General features: G+C 49.8%; 2 protein-coding genes across 3 annotated transcripts in view; both read right to left on the bottom strand.

Moving 5' to 3' along the window:
• Positions 1-242, bottom strand: part of KPNB1 (karyopherin subunit beta 1) — a 31,026-nt gene extending 30,784 nt beyond the window's left edge. Inside the window, exon 1 of one of the 2 annotated variants that reach the window (XM_074557605.1) lies at positions 3-242. In XM_074557605.1, the coding sequence (XP_074413706.1) occupies positions 3-42 (40 nt within the window). In that variant the 5' untranslated portion in view covers positions 43-242. The remainder of the gene's footprint in view (positions 1-2) is intronic. The other variant, XM_074557606.1, reaches the window with a different exon arrangement.
• A 2,643-nt stretch (positions 243-2,885) lies between these two features.
• NPEPPS (aminopeptidase puromycin sensitive) overlaps positions 2,886-19,279 on the bottom strand; it is a 36,366-nt gene continuing 19,972 nt past the window's right edge. Inside the window, exons 9-23 of the mRNA XM_074557604.1 lie at positions 18,635-18,749; positions 16,255-16,419; positions 15,391-15,495; positions 15,068-15,128; positions 14,286-14,395; positions 13,696-13,759; positions 12,891-13,030; positions 11,614-11,748; positions 9,978-10,197; positions 8,700-8,842; positions 7,459-7,515; positions 7,066-7,173; positions 6,098-6,253; positions 5,945-5,992; positions 2,886-4,075 (exon numbers count right to left, since the gene is read on the bottom strand). Of these exons, the coding sequence (XP_074413705.1) occupies positions 3,923-4,075; positions 5,945-5,992; positions 6,098-6,253; positions 7,066-7,173; positions 7,459-7,515; positions 8,700-8,842; positions 9,978-10,197; positions 11,614-11,748; positions 12,891-13,030; positions 13,696-13,759; positions 14,286-14,395; positions 15,068-15,128; positions 15,391-15,495; positions 16,255-16,419; positions 18,635-18,749 (1,780 nt within the window). The 3' untranslated portion in view covers positions 2,886-3,922. The remainder of the gene's footprint in view (positions 4,076-5,944; positions 5,993-6,097; positions 6,254-7,065; positions 7,174-7,458; positions 7,516-8,699; positions 8,843-9,977; positions 10,198-11,613; positions 11,749-12,890; positions 13,031-13,695; positions 13,760-14,285; positions 14,396-15,067; positions 15,129-15,390; positions 15,496-16,254; positions 16,420-18,634; positions 18,750-19,279) is intronic.

The following is a 19,279-nucleotide window of genomic DNA, read 5'->3' as shown; positions in this document are numbered from 1 at the left end:
ACCCGGCGAGACCGTCTTCTCTAGGATGGTGATGAGCTCCATGGCGGCGGCGTGGCGGCTCCGGCGCCGGCGGGAGGAGGAGGAGGAGGAGGAGGGGAAGGGGAGGGGGGGGGGAAGCGGGGCGGGCCGGAGGAGGGGAGGGAGGGGAAGGGCGGAAAGCCGGGGCCTGCCCCGCGGAGGCGGCGGGCGGAGGCCGGAGCGGGGCGGGGGCGGTGGCGGCTCCCGGTGCGGCTGCGGGGCGGTGGCGGGAGATTATTTTCAAAAAAAAAAAAAAAAAAAAAAAACCCAGAAAAAGAAGAAGGAAAAAAAAAGGAAAAAAAAAAAAAAAAAAAAGAAGGGGCCGCGCGAGCGGGGAGGCGGCGGCGCGCGCGCGCACCGGGCGGCGGAGGGATACGCCAGGAGGCCCCGCGCGCGCGCCCCGCGCCCGCCGCGCTGATTGGCCGGCGGGGCCCCCCCGGGCCGGCGCGCGCGCCTTTCTATTGGCTGGGCCGGCGGCGCGAGGACATTGGCGGGGGGGGGGCAAGGGGGGGCAGCGGGGGAGGAAAGAGAAGGGGCGGGGCTTCCGGCGGCGCGCGCGGGGATTGGGCGGGGCCGGGCCAGAACCATTGCCGTGGGGGGTGGGCGCGACCACGTTGGGCCGCGGGGGTGGCGGCACCGGGACCACCGGGACCGGCGGAAGGAGAGCCGGGGCACCGGCACCACTGCTGGTTCCGGCCGTGCCCGAGCAGCTCCGCCCGCGGCGGGCGCGGAAAGCGGCGGCAGCGGCGGCACCGGAACCGGCTTGGGAGGAGCCACGTGCTCGGCGCGCAGCGGGAAGCGGACCCGGCGCGGGTGTCCCGGGGCCGGGGGTGTGTCCGGTGTGTCCGTGTGTCCTGCCCGGCCCTGCAGAGTCGCTTCGGGATCCCGCAGGAACCGGGATGGAAGCGCTGCACGGGGAGAGCCCCGCCAGCACCCGCCCCGCACCGGCCCCGGTGTCCCCCGAGTGCCTCGGAACGGGCACCGCGCTCCCTCCGCGTGCCGGTGTGTCCCCAAGCCGGATGACACCGGCACAGCCGGGGGATGCGGGAAGGGGCAGGAAAAGAGGGAAAACGGGACCGGTGTAGAACGGCGGGTGATAATTAATTAACGGGCCGCAAGCGGCAATTAGTGACACACAAACCGCAAACACCGCGGGGACAAGCGACAATTACCGGGACACAGCCCGGCCCCTCCCGCGGCCGGGAGGCTCCGGGAAGGGCCGGGAGAGGCGAGCGCCGCCCCGGGCGGGGGAGCGCCGCGCTGGGCCCCGCTCCCGGGGCATCCCGGGATCCCGGGCACGGATCCGAGGGAATCCGGGGGGAATTGAGCCCGGCCGGGCCAGGGCAGGGTCTGGGGAAGGAATTCCTGCTTGGGAGGGAGAGGCCGGGCCCTGGGACAGCTCCCCGTGGAATGGTGGCGACCCCAAAGCTCGCGGAGCTCCGGGAGTTTCGGGTTGGGTCCGTGGATCCCTCCCTGGATCCCCCAGGGCCGGGGGACGCCCCCAATCCCGAGGGCAAAATCACGGAACGGTTTGGGTGGGAAGGGGATCAAAGCTCGTCCAGCGCCACCCTGCCAAGGACAGGGACAGGTCCCGCTGTCCCCGGTGACACGGGGACACTCCAGGGCTGTGTCAGCCACAATGCCCTCGTTAATTATCACAATTCCGTCAATAATCAGCCCTTCCCTCACCCCAAAACTCCTCTGTCCTTGTCCTGCCCCCCTCCCCAGCCTCGCTTTGTCTCCCACGATTAAAATGCAGATTTCCTATGGAAAGGGCCGGTCCCAAAGTGCTTTAGCTGGGGATGGAGCTGCTCGCAGCCCGGCGCTGTTGTTTCTGTGCCGGTCCCACGCGGATCCCGGCGTTGTTCTCACTTTGTCCGTGCGCAGGGAGCAGAAGGGAAAGCGGCTTAGCCTGGTGTGGGCTGGTGCTGACCGCAGGGAATTCCCAGCCCGGGCTCGTTCCCAGCCCCAGCCCGGGAGTGCAACTGAAACAGAGCTCAGAGCCCCAAAATTCACATTTCTGGGGTGTTCCCCGCCCTGGAAGCGCCTCCATGGTGTTATTCTGTCAACTTTGTGCTGTTTGATAAAGTTTGTTGTTCACAATTAGGTTTCCTCTTTCATGTCTCTGCTAAATTCAGTTCTGGAGTGCCTGAGGGTGGTTTTTATTCACATTCCTCAGGCTCTGATCCGGCTCTGTCAGCCTGAACTCTACCCCAGGCACAGGAGGGGTCCTGCAAGTGACACCTCGGCCTCTGCTGTCCCCTCACAGCTTTGGGTCCTTTCAGCCTCCAAATAAACCCAGCTTTGGGTCCTTCCAGCTTTCCAATAAACCCAGCTTTGGGTCCTTTCAGGCTCCAAATAAACCCAGCTTTGGGTCCTTTCAGGCTCCAAATAAACCCAGCTTTGGGTCCTTTCAGGCTCCAAATAAACCCAGCTTTGGGTCCTTTCAGGTTCCAAATAAACCCAGCTTTGGGACCTTCCAGCTTTGGGTCCTTTCAGCTTCCAAACAGAACACAAGGTGAGGACGTGAATTTCACATTGACATTTTTATTAACGCCAACTGTTTTAAATCTTTTTTTTTTTATTTTGTACTCTTTTTTTTGTTGGTTTTTTTTAGGATTTTTTGTGGGGTTTTTTGTAATCTTTTTTTTTTTAAACAATAGCACAAAAATGTCTCGAGGGGGAAGCAGTCTGACAAATCTGATGACCTTCTGAAAAAATTAACAGTTAAGCCACACCAAATACGAATTCCTGTTAAAGAAAATAAGGACAAAAAAGGGAGGAAAAACCAAAAATAAAAAGCTGGAACTCCAACCTTTGTGTATTAGAGGGTGGCTGGTTAGTAGGACCACGCTGCTTTGGGAGGGGATGATGGCACGGCTTCTTCATCGTCATCATCATCATCATCATCATCACTGATTTAAGGCTTCAGAATCGCATTTTCCACGGCAATGATGGAGAGGAAGGAGCAGGAGGAGCAGGGCAGCCCTGCCCGGGACAGGGGGCCGGGAGGAAATGGAATAAAATCAAACTGCACGAACCTTTCTGCTTTAATGTGGCTCTGAGAGGAGTTTCCTTTACAATCCCGACTCTGCTCGAAGGACATCAGCGACAGGGGTGGGGGAACCCAGGAGAAACAGAACAGGGGATTTGGGGTTTTTTGGGTTTTTTGTGGGTTTTACACAAACGGGAAGGGGGAACCCTACGATCCTTGGGGCGGGGAGGGGGTCAGGGACAGCTCCCCAAAACCTCGCACAGGTTCTGTCCGACCGCGCCTGCCTGGCCCCGGCCCTGCTGCACTCAGGGCCCCGCTCTGCCCTCAGCACCCCTGCTTTCCCTTCTGGGGGAGGGAGGGTGTAAAAAACAGAACATCTGTCAATAAGTGTCAGGAAAGGGGAGGGGGGTGTTAAATATTTTAACCACTGACAAGGCTTGAGGAAGTTTCACAGTTTTGTTATGCTCTATTTTATTACTATCATATTTACAGATTTTTTCTCTCTCTTTTTTTTTTGTATTTTTGTATTTTTTTTTCTCTCTCTCTCTCTTTCTGCAGAATCGCTGATAGATTTTTTTTTGTTGCTGTTGTTGCTGTTGTTGTTTTTTTTTTTCCGAACAGAATTTTCCCAAATTCTTGGAGTGTGTGAGCAGGAACCGATTAAACTCTACATTCACGGTCCAATCCCCACGGGCTTGAGGAGGAGGAGGAGGAAATAAACAAAAAAAAAAAAAAAAAAAAAAAAGGAAAAAAAAGGAGGAAAAAACGAAAAAAAGGAGGGGAAAAAAAAAAAAAAAAAAGGGGAAACAAACCAAAACCAAAACTCCCGAATTCTTGGCATGTGGGGCGGCGGCGGGGGCTCCTCCCGGTGCCCGGGGCTGCGCTGCGGCCGCGGCGGGCGCGCGGGGCTCACACGGGCGCGGGCGGCGCCCGGCGCTGCTGCAGGAAGTGCTGGATGCTGTCGGCGTCGCGCCGCAGCCACGCCGCGTTCAGCAGGATGTTCTCGCAGCACTGCTGCACCGTGCGCTCCGCCGACGGCGCCGGGTGGCTCTCGAAGAACGCCTGGGGGGGAACAGCGACAGCTGGGGCGTGAGCGGGGCCGGGGACGCGGCCCGGGGCGGGCGGCGTGAGCGGGGCCGGGCGGGCCGAAATAGAGGGGTGGGGTGGGGGGAGATGAAATATCGGGATGGGGAAACACCTGCAGGGGTGGGGAGACACCTGTAGGAACAGGGGAACTCTTCCAGAGGTGGGGAGACACCTGCGGGGATGGGGAGCCCAGTCCAGCTCCGGCCCTGCTCAGGATGAGGATCCCCACAGTGCCAGCCTGTCCCTGAGGGAAGGGCCCTGAGACCCCTGAGGGAATTGCCCTCACACCCCTGAGGAATTGCCCTCACACCCCTGAGGGAATTGCCCTCACACCCCTGAGGAATTGCCCTCACACCCCTCAGGGAATTGCCCTCACACCCCTGAGGGAATTGCCCTCACACCCCTGAGGAATTGCCCTCACACCCCTCAGGGAATTGCCCTCACACCCCTCAGGGAATTGCCCTCACACCCCTCAGGGAACTGCCCTCACGCCCCTCAGGGAATTGCCCTCACACCCCTGAGGAATTGCCCTCACACCCTCAGGGAATTGCCCTCACGCCCCTCAGGGAATTGCCCTCACACGCCTGGGGAATTGCCCTCACACCGCTGGGGAATTGCCCTCACACCCCTCAGGGAATTGCCCTCACACCCTTGCCCTCACGCCCCTGAGGAACTGCCCTCACACCCCTCAGGGAATTGCCCTCACACCCCTCAGGGAATTGCCCTCACACCCCTGAGGAACTGCCCTCACGCCCCTGGGGCTCCAGTTCAAGCCCCGGCCCTGCTCCCACAGCCCGAACCCACCCTGGCCCCACCTGGGCACTCTCCAACAGCTCCAGACCAACCCTGGCACCCAAAACTGCCCGAGGTGATGCCACTGAACCCTCCCAGGGCATTCCTGAGTGTCCAGTTTGGGTGGGCAGTGACCTCGGGCCCCGTTCAGTGCCCCCAGCCCCATTGTGCCCGCTCAGTGCCCCCAGCCCCATTTTGCCCCGCTCAGTGCCCCCAGCCCCATTGTGCCCGCTCAGTGCCCCCAGCCCCATTGTGCCCGCTCAGTGCCCCCAGCCCCATTTTGCCCCATTCAGTGCCCCCAGCCCCATTTTGCCCGTTTTTGCCCGTTTCCCAGCCCAGAGCTGTCCCACACTTGGCACGGCCCTGGCGCCCTGCAAGGTGACACTGAGCCTCAGACCTGGCCAATTCCCCACTCAAAGGTCAGGAATCCTCTTGGAAATGAGCTGGGACTCAATCAGGGCTGGTTTTCCCGCTCAGTGTTTTGCAAAAAAATAAAATTAATTCTAATGCAAAACTTCTCTGTAAAGTAATTTCTGCTATTGAATCTTTGCTAAGAAAAGTCATTAAATGATAAAAAGGACAGAGCCAGCTCAGGACTCAGCTGATCTTTGGAATAACAATTCCTCCTCAGTGTTTTCCTAATAGGAACATGCTAATTAACCAATTAACAGCCCTATTCCAAAGTTTCTTCATCCAAGTTGTTGTTGGAAAAATGTGGGGAAAGAATAAATAATGAAATCCGCTCTCAGAGCTCTACCAATGATGGAGGTTGGGATAATTCTGAATATTTCAAAGTTTTCCTTTTTGGGGAGGCTCAAAGCTGCTGCCAAACTCTGCTGGATTTTATCAAAGTTGAAATCAATGAAGAATAAATCAGTGGAAATTACAGATCACTTCCATAATGCTGATTTAAGGCATTTCAATAAAATTTTATCCAACCTAAAGAGGTTTGGGGACAGAACAACAAAATCCACCAGGGTTTGACTCTTCCAGCCAGAGCACTGCAAGTTTATCAATGACTAATTAATAAATTCTTTAATTAAAGCTTCTTACCTTCACTTCTGCAGCCATTTTATCATTTGCAAATCCATCCACTGTGAGCTGAAGGGGAAATAAACCAACATTAAATTATTAATTAATGATTAAATTAAAGGTGAAATTCACCATTTCCAGTGGCAGAAGGGCTTTCCCCAGGGCCCCACGTACCTTTATTAATCTGGATATTAGGAATCCGCCTTGGTATCGATTATAAAGCTCCTCCCAGTTGTCCCTCACGAATTTCCAAGCCGCTTTCCTGCCCTGCTTGCTGCCTCCAGCCACCCCTCCGATCACCGACACCGTGTCCTGGGGACGTACCTCTTCCTGGGGAGGGAAACACCACCAATATCCCACATTTCCCCAACAACTCCAGCACCTGGGCCGAGGTTTTAGGTGTTTCTATACCCAATCCATCAAGTAAAGCACAATTTTTACCCAAAAATGTAATGTACAACTCAAAGATTGAAGGAGAAGCAAATCGCTGAGTTATCCTCAGGTTACACCCACCAAAAAAAAAAAAAAAAATCTTATTTCAACTAAAAAAGGAAAGATTTAGAGGGATTATTTTGGTTTTTTGGTAAATGGAGAGGTCAAACTGCATTTTGGCTTCCTGGGGATTGGTGCTGGAAGCAGAGCAGTGCCAGGAAAATTGGGATTAATTTCCACAGCACCAGGGAACCGACTGCTCTGAGCACAGAAAACCCCTGCACCAGAGCAATCAGAATTTTCTTAATTTGGAATCAGCTCATTCAGAGGTTTTTTTAATTTGAAAACACCTTCCTCAGATTTTTTCTCAATTTGGAACCAACTCTCTCAGATTTTTGTTAATCTGGATCCAGCTCGAAACTTTGTTAATTTGGAACCAAGGCTCTCAGATTTGTGTTACTCTGAACCAACTCTCAGATTTTTCTTAATTTGGACCCAACTCAGCCAAATTTTAGACCCAGCTCAGCCAAATTTTTTCTTAATTTGGACCATTTCAGTCAAATTTCTCTTGATTTGGACCCAACTCAAAATCCAAATTTTTTCTTAATTTGGACGCAGCTTGCTGAGATTTTCCTCAGTTTGGGATTTCCCAAACTCTGCAGACCCAGGAGGAGAATTCCTGCAGGTCCAGCCCAGGGAGGGGAACTCACTGAAAGTGCAAAGGTGAGAACTTTTTGGATCAGCTCAGGCTGGGAGATGGCCCCGAGGACGCGCTCGATCCGGTTCTTCTCCTCCTGCATGTCAGCCTGCTTGTGCAGCTGCAGGCAAACACATCCAAATATTAATTCCTCATTAATCCCGCGCCTAACGAGCCCTCTGTGGCTGCCAGAGCTGCTAATTACTCAGCAGCCCTAATCAGGGACAAATTGGCCTGGCTGGTGGCGCCGTTCATTGCGAGGAATAAAGTGATTTTCAGCCGTTTGTGTAAAGGTCAGGGAGAAACCCCCAAGGGAATTGCACACCAGCAGGGACTGGGTTGGATAAACCCCAGCCCCGAGGGGTTTTTAGGGGGAAATGTGGGGTTTTGGGGAGTGAGCACCCACCTTTAGCATGGTGTCCAGGGTGGAGCTGTCCCCGTGCTTCAGCACGGTCACATAGACCTGGGAGGAAAGCAGAAATAAACCCATCACACTCCTGGAAATGCAGCAATTTGTGTGGAACTGGGGTGGAATTCCCACAGCTACAGAGATGCTGCAACCCTGGGGTGTTCTCAGGAGAATTTTGGCACCTCCCAAGGTGGGAGAAGTGGGGTGGCAGAGAGCGGGGGGACGCTCCCATCTCACAGCCTGCTCCCTCTCGGTGCCAGGGACGGACGGGGCCCCCCGAGCCCCCGGCACGAACAGGACCCCCGAGCCCCCCGCACGTACAGGGCCCCCGAGCCCCCCCAGCATGGACAGGGCCCCCCGAGCCCCCCATTCATACAGAGCCCCCGAGCCCCCCGCACATACAGGGCCCCTGAGCCCCCCACATGTACCCGGCCCCCCGAGCCCCCCGCACGTACAGGGCCCCCGAGCCCCCCGCACATACAGGGCCCCCCGAGCCCCCCACATGTACCCGGCCCCCCGAGCCCCCCGTTCATACAGGGCCCCCCAAGCCCCCCGTTCATACAGGGCACCCCGAGCCCCCCTACACATACAGGGCCCCCTGAGCCCCCCGCACGTAACGGGCCCCCCGAGCCCCCCGGCATGAATGGGACCCCCCGAGCCCCCCGTTCATACCGGGCACCCTGAGCCCCCCGTTCATACAGGGCCCCTGAGCCCCCTGCACGTACAGGGCCCCCCGAGCCCCCCGCACATACAGGACCCCCCGAGCCCCCCGTTCATACAGGGCCCCCCGAGCCCCCCCAGCACGGACAGGGCCCCCCGAGCCCCCCATTCATACAGGGCCCCCTGAGCCCCCCGTTCATACAGGGCCCCCCGAGCCCCCCGTTCATACAGGGCACCCCGAGCCCCCCCCGGCACGAACGGGACCCCCCCGAGCCCCCCATTCATACAAGGCCCCCCGAGCCCCCCCGTTCATACAGGACACCCCGAGCCCCCCATTCATACAGGGCCCCCCGAGCCCCCCGTTCATACAGGGCCCCCCGAGCCCCCCTGCACATACAGGCCCCCCGGCACAGACCAGGCCCCCCGAGCCCCCCACACATAAAGGGCCCCCCGAGCCCCCGGCACATACAGGGCCCCCCGAGCCCCCCGGCACGTACCGGGACCCCGAGCCCCCCGCACGTACCGGGCACCCCAAGCCCCCCAGCACATACAGGACCCCCCGAGCCCCCCGCACGCACCGGGCTCCTCAGGTCCGCCGACAGGACGTGCTTGCCCTCCACGTGCTCCTTGAAGCGCCGCCGCGCCTCCTCCAGCGTCGCCTTGTGCCCGGCCTTGCCCAGCTTGCCCAGCACCAGCCCCCGCAGCAGGGCGTCCAGGTGCCCTGGGGGACAGAAACAACACAAAAATGGGATTATCTGGGAGACAGAACTCAGTATTGAATCTTTATTTGAGCTGTGTGATAATCCCTGAGGATATCCACAGAATCCAGGCCTCCAGGGGTGGCTGAATGCCTCTTCCAGCCTCATTGTCCTCCCTTCTTTCCCCCAAATCCCTGATAATTTATTGACACGCAAGATTCCCAACCCTAAAACTGAATTTCCCAGCAGTTTCCCCCAAATCCCTGATGATTCATTAACACACAAGATTCCCAAACCCCAACCTGAATTTCCCACCATTTCCCCCAAACCCCTGATGATTTTTACTCAACCCCAAGCTGGATTTCCCCCCAAACCCCTGATTATTTATACCCAACTCCAAGCTGAATTTCCCACCACTTCTCCCCAAACCCCTGACGATTTTTACTCAATCCCAAGATGAATTTCCCATCATTTCCCCCAAAGCTTTGATGATTTTCACCCAAACCCACAAGTGAATTTCCCACCATTCCCCCAGCCCCTGATAATTTTCACCCAACCCCAAGTTAAATTTCCCACCATTCCCCCCACCCGTGATGATTTTCACCCAATCCCAAACTGAATTTCCCACCATTCCCCCCAAACCCCTGATGATTTTCACCCAATCCAAATCTGAATTTCCCACCATTCCCCCCACCCCTGATAATTTCTACCCAATCCCAACCTGAATTTCCCATCATTTTCCCCAAACCCCTGATGATTTCTTCCCAATCCCAAGCTGAATTTCCCACCATTCCCCCCAAACCCCTGATGATTTTCACCCAATCCCAATCTGAATTTCCCATCATTTTCCCCAAACCCCTGATGATTTCTACCCAATCCCAACCTGAATTTCCCCCCATTCCCCAAACCCCTGATGATTTTCACCCAATCCCAATCTGAATTTCCCAACTATTTCCTCCAAACCCCTGATGATTTCTACCCAATCCCAACCTGAATTTCCCATCATTTTCCCCAAACCCCTGATGATTTTCACTCAATCCCAATCTGAATTTCCCAACTATTTCCCCCAAACCCCTGATGATTTCTTCCCAATCCCAAGCTGAATTTCCCATCATTTTCCCCCGCCCCTGATGATTTTCCCCAGCCCAGCCCTCGTACCCTCTCCAGGCCGGGGGTCCCAGCCCAGCCTCTCCCCGATGGGCGAGAAGACGTCTCTGACGAACACCTGGATGTCCTCGTAGAAGTCAGTGTGGGACAGCAGCGTGCCCAGGATGCCCAGGTTGCAGCTCAGGTCGCTCCACACCGTGTAGTTGGGCTCGTTCACAAAGGCTTCCATCACCTTCAGCACCTCCACCGTGCTGATGATGCCAGCTCGGGCCTGGCCACCAGGAAAAAAAAGAAAATAAGAGATTAATCCCCGTTTCTAATAGCTCATCCATTTATTTCATTGATTATTAGGAAAGCACAGGGATTAATCCCACTTTTTAATGGGATTGCCCCATTCCCAGAGTATTTTGCCCCAATCCCAAAGGATCTTCCCTGTTCCCAGAGGATTTTGCCCTATTCTCAGATGATTTTCCCCCCATTCTCAGAGGATTTTTCCCCCCAATCTCAGCTGATTCCCCCCATTCCCAGCTGATTTTTCCCCATTCCCATAGGATTTCAACCATTCCCAGCTGATTTTCCCCATTCCAAGATTATTTCCCCCATTCCCCGCTGATTTTCCCCCCATTCCCATAGGATTTTCCCCCAATCCCAGCTGATTTTCCCCCCCATTCCTTTAGGATTTCAGCCATTCCCATAGGATTTTCCCCCATTCCCAGCTGATTTCCCCCCCATTCCCATAGGATTCCCCCCATTCCCACAGGATCCCCCCCATTCCCAGCTGATTTTTCCCCATTCCCACAGGATTTCCCCCCATTCCCACAGGAATCCCCCCATTCCTATAGGATTTCCCCCATTTCCAGATGATTTTCCCCCATTCCCACAGGATTTCCCCCCATTCCCACAGGATTTCCCCCCCATTCCCAGCTGATTTCCCCCCCGTTCCCAGCTGATTTTCCCCATTCCCATAGGATTTCAGCCATTCCCACAGGATTTCCCCCCCATTCCCAGCTGATTTCCCCCCCGTTCCCAGCTGATTTTCCCCATTCCCATAGGATTTCAGCCATTCCCACAGGATTCCCCCCATTCCCAGATTATTTCCCCCATTCCCACAGGATTTCAGCCATTCCCAGCTGATTTCTCCCCCCATTTCCATAGGATTTCAGCCATTCCCATAGAATTCCCCCCCATTCCCAGCTGATTTCCCCCATTCCCATAGGATTTCCCCCATTCCCACAGGATCCCCCCCATTCCGAGATGATTTTCCCCCATTCCCATAGGATTTCAGCCATTCCCAGCTGATTTCCCCCATTCCCACAGGATCCTCCCCATTCCCAGCTGATTTTCCCCCATTCCCATAGGATTTCAGCCATTCCCACAGGATTTCCCCCCCATTCCGAGATGATTTTCCTCCATTCCCACAGGAATCCCCCCATTCCCATAGGATTCCCTCCATTCCCATAGGATTTCCCCCATTCCCAGCTGATTTCCCCCCCATTCTGAGATGATTTTCCCCCATTCCCACAGGAATCCCCCCATTCCCATAGGATTCCCCCCATTCCCACAGGATTTCCCCCATTCCCACAGGATTTCCCCCATTCCCACAGGATTCCCCCCATTCCCACAGGATTTCCCCCATTCCCACAGGATTTCCCCCATTCCCAGCGGATCCCCCCTTGCCGGGGCTCACCAGGGAGAAGAGGTCGTTCTGCAGCCCCAGCCGGTCGACGGGCGGCAGGGACAGGTCGCGGATGGCCGGGATCAGGCTCTCCAGCATGGCCGGGCTGTACTGCGTGCGGTAGAACCCCACCGTGCCCAGGTTCAGCTGCAGCACACAACGAGAACCTCACCTTTCGCACCTCCCTGGGTCTAAAGTACCGTCTGTGTTCATGTGCATTTAAATTAAATTCAGCTATGTCTGTATGTTTAAATAAAATGTCATTTATTGGTGTACGCAATCATATAAAATGTGATTTATACTGACATATAGTTGTGCATATGTATCTAAAATAGGTCTTTGTATCCATTCATATCTATACAAAATATGTATTTGCATTTATACTTACCTATCTAAACTTTATACTTATAGGCATTTATCTAAAAAATCTTTGTATCCATACATATTTATCTAAAAGATCGTCATACTGTTATATATTTAAAATATGCCTTTGTATTTACACGTATTTATCCAAAATACATCTTCATATTTATCGAAAATACACCTTCATATTTATCTAAAATACACTTTCATATTTATCTAAAATACACCTTCATATTTATCTAAAATACATCTTCACATTCATCTAAAATACATCTTCACGTTCATCTAAAATACATTTTCACATTCATCTAAAATACATCTTCATATTTATTTAAAATACATATCTCTATATATGTGTTTTATATATGAAAAGCGTATGTAAGAAAAGTATATACAGAAAGCCAATATATCAAATTATGCATTAATATATATGCATGTTTTATATGCATTTAAAAATCATAATTTTTAAAAATATAAATATATTGTATATCTTTATATTCATTAATATAATGTATATACATATATATAGTTAAGAATTTTAATATAAATGTATTATAGTAAGAGAATATATTTAATACACAGCATAAAGTATATAATGATTGTAATAATTAATATTGTTATAATGGTAATGAGACAGTACAATAACCACAATAACAATAATTGCAATAATAATGATAACAATGACTAAAAAAGCCACCACATCTCAACTCAAATCCTGCCTTTAATCTCACATTTTTTTCCAGGTTTGAATTCCCAAAAAATTCCAGATGACATTGTAGGAAAACAAGAAAGAAAGGGGAGGAATGGGAACCAAAACCCCACAGCAGCACAGGGAAGAAAAGGAGGTTTTTCCAGAGGAAAACCAGAATTCCAAGGGGAAAGGGAAACAAAAGAGGGAGGAGGAAAATGAAATTTTGAGTTCCCACCTTGACCCACTGCTCCGGCTTGGTGTCCTTCAGCACCACGGTGAGCTCGGGCTTGTCCATCAAAATCTGCATTTTGGCACAGGTGGGGTCCTCGCTCGTGCAAATGCTGATGGGCACCATCCACGTGGGGAAATCCTCCCCTGCAACGGAGGAAACGGGGGGAAAATGGGGGCAAAACACTGAGAAACAGCTCAAAACCAGCCCGGCTCAGCACTGAAAGTGAAATCGGAAATAAAAGGCCAAAATCTGAAATGTCCGTTTTGAGAGGTAAAAATCTGAGGGAAAATGACAGTTTTAATCTGGAGTAAAATGTCAGTTTTAGAGTTGAAAATATGAGGGAAATCACAGTTTTAGAGCTAAAATCACCAAAATCTTTAAATCAGCTTTCAAGCCAAACATTTCAATTTAGATAAGCACGGAAGGGGAGTGGAATCAGCGCTGGAATCAGTGCTTGTGCCCACCTGAGGTGTTTTAATTTCATTTATTTCAGCACCACCACAAGCCAGCTGCTCCCCAGCCCCTCCGAGGGCCCCGGCCCTAAAATTCACATTTCTGGAAGAATTTTGAGACAAGGAATGCTGCTCTCCATGCCAGCACGTGGAAACCACAAGTGGGAAAGGCCCAAACTTGGATTTCCTCACATTTCCCCACCTGGATCCAGGCAGAGCACAGGCCTGGGGCTGTTTCAGCTCCCAAAATTGCTGCTTTTGGATGAAAAACAACAAAAACCCAACAATACCCCTTCAAAACTGGGATATTTTGTGGTTTTGTGCCTACCCAATCCTGCTCCCAGCTCTCCTCTTACCAGTATATGGTCCACTGGCACAGAATTTCTTCTGGACCAACTTCAACACTTTGTCATCTTCTTGCTGAGGGGAAAAAAATTTTAAAAAAAGAAAAAATTGCGAGAAAATGACAAAAGGGGATGATTAGTTTAATTTCAGTCCCTGTGTGTCACTGCCCTCTGTTTCATGGAATAATTTGGTTTACCACCCCTAATGCAAGGAGGTCCTCTAAGTCAGGGAATATGGTTAAATCTGATCCAAAATTTAGGCACAATTCCATTTTCACCACTCCTGATCTACAGGAATGCCCAAAATTTGTGGATATTGTTAAATCTGATCCGAAATTAAGGCACAATTCCAATTTTACCACCCCTGATCCAAAGGAATGCTCGAAACCAGGGAATATTGTTAAATTTGATCTGAAATTAAGGCACAATTCCATCTTTGCCACCCCTAATCGAAGGGAATGCCCAAAATCAGGGAATATTGTTAAATATGACCCAAAATTATGGCACAATTCCATCTTTACCACCCCTAATCGAAGGGAATGCCCAAAATCAGGGAATATTGTTAAATTTGATCTGAAATGAAGGCACAATTCCCTTTTCACCTGTTCAGCCTCCACGTAAATGAGTGGAAATCCCATTTGCTTGGTCCACGTGTTCATCACAGCAGCAATGGGTTTGCCACTGGCTTTTTCCAGGCTTTCCCAGAGATCCTCTGCAGAAGAAAGAGATTTGAATCAGGTTTTATTAGTGATAACACAGGGTAAATTGGGTTCTTACTTCACCTTTTACACTTCTGGGTTTTGTTGAAATTTAACAGATAACAGGCAAAAATAAAGTGGAAATAGTTTAAACCTCCTCAGGAAGGAGAGAGGGGAAAAGCAGCTTCTTTACTGCTAAAAAACCCCAATCAATACACGTGGTGATACAAAAATTAACATTAAATATTAAGAGAGAACAACATTTCCCTTCAGGTTTTTTATGTATTATGTCAAAAACTGCTGAGCAAACACCGTGGATTGGATTTGGCTGATGGAGCTTTGATGTCCTCACTTCCACGTTTGTGCCTGATCCACAAAAATAGAGGGTTTAAAAGCAAAAACACCAGATTTTGACCTGTTTAATCACAGGATCAATACTGCAGAAGGCTCTCTTGGCAAACCAAAGAATATTTGTGGGATATTTTTCAGCGGTAACTGAAAATATCTCAAAAATGTTGGAGATGACCTCAGCCACACACTCCAGGGACAGAAAATCCCCAGGCCTGCTGAATCCTTCCCATGCAGGGCATGAGACTGGGGACAAGCCAGGAACACCCAGGAATTTCAATTATTTCAGGTGCAAACCAGCAGTTTTGGGTCCCACAATAACTCGTGGGCCCGGTTACCTGTGGCAGCGTTCCTCTGCTGGAACTTGGTCAGGTACAGGTTCATTCCTTTCCGGAAATCCTGGCAACACACAAGGGGGATGTCATGGGATCTCCCATCCTGCTCCTGCTCTGCTTTTACCCCCAGGAAACCAGGCAAGGGATCTGTCAAACCTCTAATTCCTTCTGTATTTCCCATTATTGTTCTTCCCAGATAAGCTCAAACAGAGCTTGAAGGGGAGAAATTTTAAAAACACAGAACAACTTCATTTTTTTTTTTTTTAAACCCCAGTAATTTTAGCTGTAAAAAATGCCCTGGAAATCTCAAATTCTCGTCCCTTTACCTCATCCCCAATGTAGTCGTGCAGCATCCGGATCACAGAGGCTCCCTTGCTGTAGGAGATGGCATCAAAGATTTCATCCACCTCGGAGGGATGGCCCACGCTGACCTGTGGGAAGCACCACAACCCCCAGTGACAACGGTCTGGGCTGACCAAAAATTGCATTTTGCTCGTGGCAAAGTTTTAGAGGTGAAAGTCAGAGGGAAAATGTCAGTTTTAGAGGTGAAAATGTGAGGGAAAATTGTTTTAGAGGTGAAAATCTGAGGGAAAATTGTTTTAGAGGTGAAAATCTGAGGGAAAAATCACTTTTAGAGGTGAAAATCTGAGGGATTCTTTCTCTCCTCTCCCACTGCTGGATGGTTTGAGGGGAATCTGAAAATCCCTCACATATGTCTGGGTCAGGGCTGGTTTGGATGTTAAACGTGGTTTAAGTTATGTTTTGGTGCTGGATCAGATCAATTTGGGGATCTCCCTTCAATACTTGGCTTCCCAAAAGCAGCAAATCTTTTGTTAAACTAAGATTAAGATTATTAAATCCAGGAATAGTGGGCAAGGCGCGCTCAGGGAGCGAATCACTCTAAAATGCCCTGCTAAATGCAAATCACTTTAAAATGCCCTGCTGGACAAGGTTAATTCCCAAAATTTATTTAAAATAATTTTTAAAGCATTAGAATCCACAGGAATTAGATCTCTGGGAATTAGATCTTAAAGATTCCTGGGAATTCCAAGGAGTTTTTGGGGCACGGCGGGAGCAGAACCCACAGAGCGCAGCCCCAGCTCCGGATCCCGCCTGGCCCAGCCACCACCACAAAATTCCCTTTTTAACCACAGGGAAAAGGGGGAAAAGGCTGGAGAAGGAGGGCCCACCTCGATGGGGTGGCTGTTGTCTAAGGCATCGAGCTCCTGCGCCCGCGTGTAGTCGGCAGACACGAACTGGGTCCAGATGTCGTACTCGGGGAAGCAGTGATCCACGCACAGGTACTCGATCCACGAGGCAAAGCCCTCGTTCAGCCACAGGTGGGTCCACCACTCCTGCAGGGCACAGGAACCGGGCATGAGGGGCAAAACCCACGGGGATTGTTTAATTTTTATAAATAATAATTATTAAATAAATAATAATTTATTTTTATAAATAAATAAATTTAAAATGATATATTTTATAATAAATAATTTATATTTATAAATAAATTTAAAATTATATATTTTATAACAAATAATTTATATTTATTTATAATTATTATTATTTATTTAATAATAAATATTAAATGAATAATTATTATAAATAAATATAAATTATTTTATATTTAATTGGTTATTTTAGTTAATTCGTTATTTTAATTTATTGGTTATTTTAATATTTAATTAGTTATTTTATATTTAATTGGTTATTTTAGTTAATTCGTTATTTTAACTTATTGGTTATTTTAATATTTAATTAGTTATTTTAACGAGCATATTTAGTTATGCCCGTGCTGCTGTTTAGGGGCACCCAAACACACGTTTTGGGCAGGATACAAAGCAAATTTTAATTAAAAAAGGGAGATTTTGGAGGTACCATAAACCACCATTTAAATATTAAATTTTGTTATCACAGCATGCTGCTATGGAGGTGCACTCGAACAGAGATTCTGGGCAGGACAGGAGGCAGGCTGCAATAAAAGCGGATTTTGGGGGGCTGAGGTACCATAAATCACTATTTAAATATTAATGATGTTATCACAGAATGCTGCAGTTTAGGTGTATCCAAACCCAGATTTTGGAGGCAGGCTGCAATAAAAGCGGATTTTGGGGCTCGGTACCATAAACCACTATTTAAATATTAAATTTATTATGGTATCACAGCGTGGTGCTGTTTAGGTGCATCCAAACCCAGATTTTGGAGGCAGGTTGGAACAAAAGCGGATTTTGGGGGTGAGGTACCATAAATCACTATTTAAATACTAAATTAATGATGTTATCACAGCGTGCTGCTGTTTAGGTGTATCCAAACCCAGATTTTGGGCAGGCTGCAATACAAGCGGATTTTGGGGCTCAGGTACCATAAATCACAATTTAAATATTAAATTTATTATGGTATCACAGCGTGGTGCTGTTTAGGTGCATCCAAACCCAGATTTTGGGCAGGTTGTAATAAAAGCGGATTTTGGGGGGCTGAGGTACCATAAATCACTATTTAAATATTAATTCTGTTATCACAGCGTGGTGCTGTTTAGGTGTATCCAAACCCAGATTTTGGGCAGGCTGCAATACAAGCGGATTTTGGGGCTCAAGTACCATAAATCACTATTTAAATATTAAATTAATGATGTTATCACAGCGTGCTGCTGTTTAGGTGTATCCAAACCCAGATTTTGGCGGCAGGCTGCAATAAAAGCGGATTTTGGGGGGCTGAGGTACCATAAATCACAATTTAAATATTAAATTAATTCTGTTATCACAGCGTGCTGCAGTTTAGGTGTATCCAAACCCAGATTTTGGGCAGGTTGCAATAAAAATGGGATTTGGGGGCTCGGTACCATAAACCACTATTTAAATATTAAATTAATGACGTTATCACAGCGTGCTGCAGTTTAGGTGCATCCAAACCCAGATTTTGGAGGCAGGTTGGAACAAAAGCGGATTTTGGGGGGCTGAGGTACCATAAATCACTATTTAAATACTAAATTAATGATGTTATCACAGAATGCTGCAGTTTAGGTGTATCCAAACCCAGATTTTGGAGGCAGGCTGCAATACAAGCGGATTTTGGGGGTGAGGTACCATAAATCACTATTTAAATATTAATTCTGTTATCACAGCATGGTGCTGTTTAGGTGTATCCAAACCCAGATTTTGGGCAGGATAGGAAGTAGATTTAAATAAAAAATTAAATTTTGAAGGGTTAGCTACCATAAATCACAATTTAAATATTAAATTAAGGACGTTATCACAGCGTGCTGCAGTTTAGGTGTATCCAAACCCAGATTTTGGGCAGGCTGCAATAAAAATGGGATTTTGGGCCCGGTACCATAAACCACTATTTAAATATTAAATTAATGATGTTATCACAGCGTGGTGCAGTTTAGGTGTATCCAAACCCAGATTTTGGGCAGGCTGCAATAAAAGCGGATTTGGGGGCTCGGTACCACAATAAACCACTATTTAAATATTAAATTAATGACGTTATCACAGCGTGGTGCTGTTTAGGTGTATCCAAACCCAGATTTTGGGCAGGTTGTAATAAAAACGGGATTTTGGGGCCCGGTACCATGGTGACGAGGTTCCCGAACCACTGGTGAGCCAGCTCGTGCCCCACCACCAGCGCCACCCACTGGCGGGACGAGGAGCAGGAGTTCTTGGGGTCGATGAGCAGCGCCGTCTCCCTGCGGGGACACAAACCGAGCTCAGCACGGCCGGGACGGCCCCAAAAACCACAACAAAGGAGGTGAAATTACCTAAGAGAGGAAAAAACCCCCAAAACCGACCCAAAATTTATCTCGGTGTAGCCAGGACATTGTCAGGGTGAGTTCCACAGCTGCCGCAATGCTTTGGAGCAGGAATTATTTCATGGCATGCAAGGAGTGGAAGGAAAAAAAACCCAGGCAGGAGGAGGAAAATTTGGTTTTTATTTATCGAAATGCTCCCCTGGGTGATTTTTGGAAGCTCAGCTCTCTCTGTGCTCAGATCCTGCTCCCCTCAGCGCTCCCAAAGGAATTCTGGCTCTGCCAAGAGGTGCCAGCAGCAATTTCTCCTCTGTGGCACCTCCAGCCCTGCTCAGGAACCTCTGGAATGCTGAAATTCCAGGGAAAAACCTCCCAAAACACCTCCCGAGGGCACTGCAGGTGCCCAAATGGGGCAGAGCAAACTCGGCACCAAGGGGCAAAAATTCACAGCTCCAGCCCAAAAATTCTCC

This window comes from Zonotrichia albicollis, chromosome 23 (genome assembly GCF_047830755.1).
Source record: "Zonotrichia albicollis isolate bZonAlb1 chromosome 23, bZonAlb1.hap1, whole genome shotgun sequence".
Classification (NCBI taxonomy): Eukaryota; Metazoa; Chordata; class Aves; order Passeriformes; family Passerellidae; genus Zonotrichia; species Zonotrichia albicollis.
Note: the sequence above shows the minus strand (reverse complement) of the source record. Positions and strands in the feature narration are given on the sequence as shown.